Genomic DNA, 3798 nt, shown 5'->3' with positions numbered 1-3798 from the left:
AAATTATATTCAGAAAAGTTCGACGACTCTGAGATGTTTTAGAATTATTACCTTTTAGAAATCCTGAGAGGTTTTTAAGTGGTTGTTTTAGGTTTAACTTTTACATTTTTAAATAATCCCGTGATATTATTCGTAGAAGTCACTGCAAAAATAAATTCTGAAAGTGAAAACCAAGTTGTGGCATTAATGAGCTTCAAGCCGAATATTATAAATGACTAATAGAGTAAACAAAATCGTAGTTCTCTCTATTATAAATGTGTAAAATCTGTTCAAAAATACATATGCATTTTTTTAGAGGTTAAAGCATTGTATTAAATTGATTTATATATGTGTATTTCAAACCATCAGCACCAAAATCTTCATCAGTATACTCCCAAAATATTTAAAACCACATCAGATTAATTTTTGATAGTTTTTATTTTTCATTTTATAAAACTAAAAGCCAATCTAAGGACGTACGGTAACTAGGACTTAAATATAATAAAATACTTAGACACAATAAAGATCATGCTTAGACTTAACAATTTTTATGTACAATAGCATTTCGAGGGTGGGAATGGTAACTACTTCTACAGCTCTTCCGCTGGCTATCTTTAAAATACAATTGCAAACAAGCTCAAAGATATATTTACAATTTTAACGTTTTCATAAAAATAATTTTTGGATCTGAGCTCAATAGGTGAGTGTGTGTGTGTGTGCGTGTTGGTGTGTGTATGCAAGTGTGCGAGTGCGAGTGCAATGCAACTACCTGGTCTAGCTGTCTCTTTCCAGCGAAACCTGTCTGTCCCTGTCTCTTTCACCTCCTCAAAGTGTGAGCGAGCACACGAGCAAAAATTTACATTTTCTTTTAAGTAACAAAAAAAAAAAACGAGGGTTTTCGGGGCGGCTCCTCCCACTCGACATTTTTCGCCGTGTACTTAGACACACACGAAAATGCCCCTCATGGCACTGGCCGCATTGTGGGCCACCGCGAAGCCCCCGAAGTGGGTGGCCTCCGCACCACCCAGCTTCTGGCGCTTGACCTCCGCATGGGCGTTGGCGGCGTTGTGGGCGGAGTGGGAGGAACTGCTGCTGCTGGTGGTCAGGCACTCGGCCTCCAGCTGGTAGAACTTGCGCCGGGGGCCACCTCCAGCTCCTGATCCTCGGAGCCGCTGTCGTTGAAGCTGTGCACCGAACTGCGCGAGGTCTTCATGCTCAGGTCCATGGGTCCTTCTTGGGCGGTGGCTGAGGTGGGGTGCACTGGAGCAGCGCTGCTGGTCTCGCCACCAATGGAGCACACCGACACCGGCGACAAGCTCTGCATCTTGGCCGCAAAACTCAGGGGGCTGCTGGTCGGCGTGGTGGGCGTGGCTCGGATGGCAATGGGATGCAGGAGGCTGCCGGACGACTGGTGGCTATGGACCGACTGGACATCCTCCTCCAGGCAGACGTCGATGGGCGACTGGCGGGCCGAGGAGGTGGGCTGCACCACCGGCGTTTGGCTGGCGGGACTGAAGCGGTTCTGCGACTCCACGGAGTCCACGCTCTGGCGGTGCTTGTACATCTCCTGGCGGTAGGCGGCATCCGCGGCCGAGGCCGCTGCAGCAGCCGCACTGGCATGGTAGCCGGGGAAGAGGAGGTGCGGGGGCAGCTGGAAGGGCGACTGGTGCGGGGCCACGCCCCCCATCATGCTGAAGAAGGGCAGGGCGGCGGCAGGATCGGGCAAGTAGCTGGGATAGCCCAACAGGGGCATGTGTGGGTGGCGCGGCACCTGCTGCTGCTGCTGCTGCTGATGGTGATGGTGCAGATGGGCGGCCATGTCCCCGTATCCGGGGGTGTGTGGCGAACCGACTGGCGAGGAGGCCGACGGGCCACCACCCACCGACACACCACCCGCTGTGGGTGGCGCCTTGCCCGCCGCCGCTGCCGCCTGCTCGTGCTCCTGCAACAGGCAGTGGATCTTGAACCAGTTGGAGCGACGGCCGTAGCGGGATCCTCCCTTGGACATGCCCACGTTGTAGCACTTCCTCAAGCGGCACGCCTTGCAGGTGGTGCGGTTCTTCTTGTCGATGATGCACTTGCCCTCGTTCTTGCACTCGCTGATGGTGCTGATGTTGTTATACGATCGGCCGAAGAAGGACTGCAAAGGTAAGGGAAAAATGTGGGTTAGTTAAGTGGTTAAATTGCAAGAGGCTAGTTACAGAAAAAGCAGAAATTCATTCAAGAAACTCCAGGCAAAAGACCAGAATTTAATTAAAGAGAATTGAAAGTATCAAATACATGTCATACAACTTTTTTAATTGAATGTTTTCAATTTTAATCATTTTGATGATTAACATTATGCACCAGTTATTTATAAAGTTTTAAGAGTCATCAAATATTTTACTTGTTAAACAAAAATGCTCAATCAAATTTTCACTACCTAATTCCAATATTCTTGAATGCATTTTTCGGTCGAGGACTTCCCTTAACCCCTTGGGGTCTTGGGAATGCCTGTCCCATCTTTTCACAATTATTTCTCAATGGATTTTAGGACACAACTTACCTTGCAGCCCTCGCAGGTGAAGGCGCCAAAATGGAAGCCCGCCGCCGGCTCGCCGCACACTTTGCATGTCTGGTTCATCTGAAAAGTAATGAAGAAATCCCAAGTTAGTAAGGGTTTAATCCGCTGGTCGAGGGGTATTTAATCCACAATGAGGCAATCGGGCCTGGAAACTAACCAAGTTGAACACCATGTTGTCGTACTGATTTTTGTCGGAATATTGTATGATTTTCTCACGATCGCTGTGAGGACCCTGTGTGATCTGTTCGTTTGGAATGCTGCTGAGCAACTGATGCTGAACTCTATGCTGCCCAGGATATTTATAGGAAACTGTGAAAAACTCGGCAGGATGGGCGTTTTTTATGATCACAACAGGCCAAAAAACTTAAGCTGCCGGATTATGCAACCCTATGCGTTCATTTTCATTTTTTTCGCGCTGTCCAGTCATAAAACTCAGGTAAATTTTCTTTTTTATACGAAGTCATTACGAGTGCTGCGAAAATAGTGTTCCCTAAAAAAATGCAGCAGTCCAGACCTTGACGTTCGGTCATAAAAACTCATGGCAATATTTCCCGAGTCAAACAAAAAATAGAAAATTCGGTTTATGAAAATTGTGATTTTTTTCCGGGCCCTCGGGCCGCAAAAAAATAGGGAAAGATGGAATTTTGGCAGCGAGTTTTTCGCGAGAAACAGTAAAAAATCAAAGTAGTGCACAAGGGATCGTAAACTTCGCCGACGGCCGCGACCCAAAAACAAAAACCGTGAATTGACTTCGATCTCAGGAGGCTGTCTCTCTCGCTCAGAACTTACCTTCTTGTTCTTTTTTTGGCTGGGCACTGGGTTTATGACGACTTTTTAATTGCAGCGATTCGCGATCGTGGCTGCTGCACGTTTTCTCACTTTGGCAGTTTGTGTTTTCGGCGGTTTTCGCAAGCACTTTCAGATCAGTCTATGTTTTTAGGTTTTCGACACTATGATTTAGTTTTTGGATACGTATGAGATGTGGTTTGATATGGGATCTGATCTATCTCCGACGCAACGCGGTTTGGGAACTCTCGATGTGTGTAACTGACACTTCGGCTACTAGCTGACGACTGATTTCTTGCTGAGAGGTTCGACTGGCAAGAAGCGTTTCTGTGTTTCGCCTACTGGCCGAACTCTTTGGCTTATGTACCCGCACTCACACCAAAGTAGATTTACCAGTTTTCAGCCCCAGCTCTCTGATAAATCACGGCTGAAACCACCACCTTTGCAACTCGGATCGAGTGAGAGAGCGA

At 47.3% G+C, this 3798-nt stretch overlaps 1 protein-coding gene across 1 annotated transcript; it reads right to left on the bottom strand.

Annotated features, from left to right (window-relative positions):
- Positions 1-398: 398 nt before the first annotated feature.
- On the bottom strand, positions 399-2819 carry LOC108042234 (zygotic gap protein knirps). The gene is given in 4 exon segments (XM_017120415.2): positions 399-1123; positions 1126-2119; positions 2525-2602; positions 2700-2819. Coding segments are annotated over 4 exon segments (1293 nt in total). The 5' UTR covers positions 2715-2819; the 3' UTR covers positions 399-917.
- Between the last annotated feature and the right edge of the window lie 979 nt (positions 2820-3798).

Source organism: Drosophila rhopaloa, unplaced genomic scaffold, assembly GCF_018152115.1.
Source record: "Drosophila rhopaloa isolate 14029-0021.01 unplaced genomic scaffold, ASM1815211v1 contig_47, whole genome shotgun sequence".
Lineage (NCBI taxonomy): Eukaryota > Metazoa > Arthropoda > Insecta > Diptera > Drosophilidae > Drosophila > Drosophila rhopaloa.
This window is presented reverse-complemented; position numbering and strand designations above follow the sequence as displayed.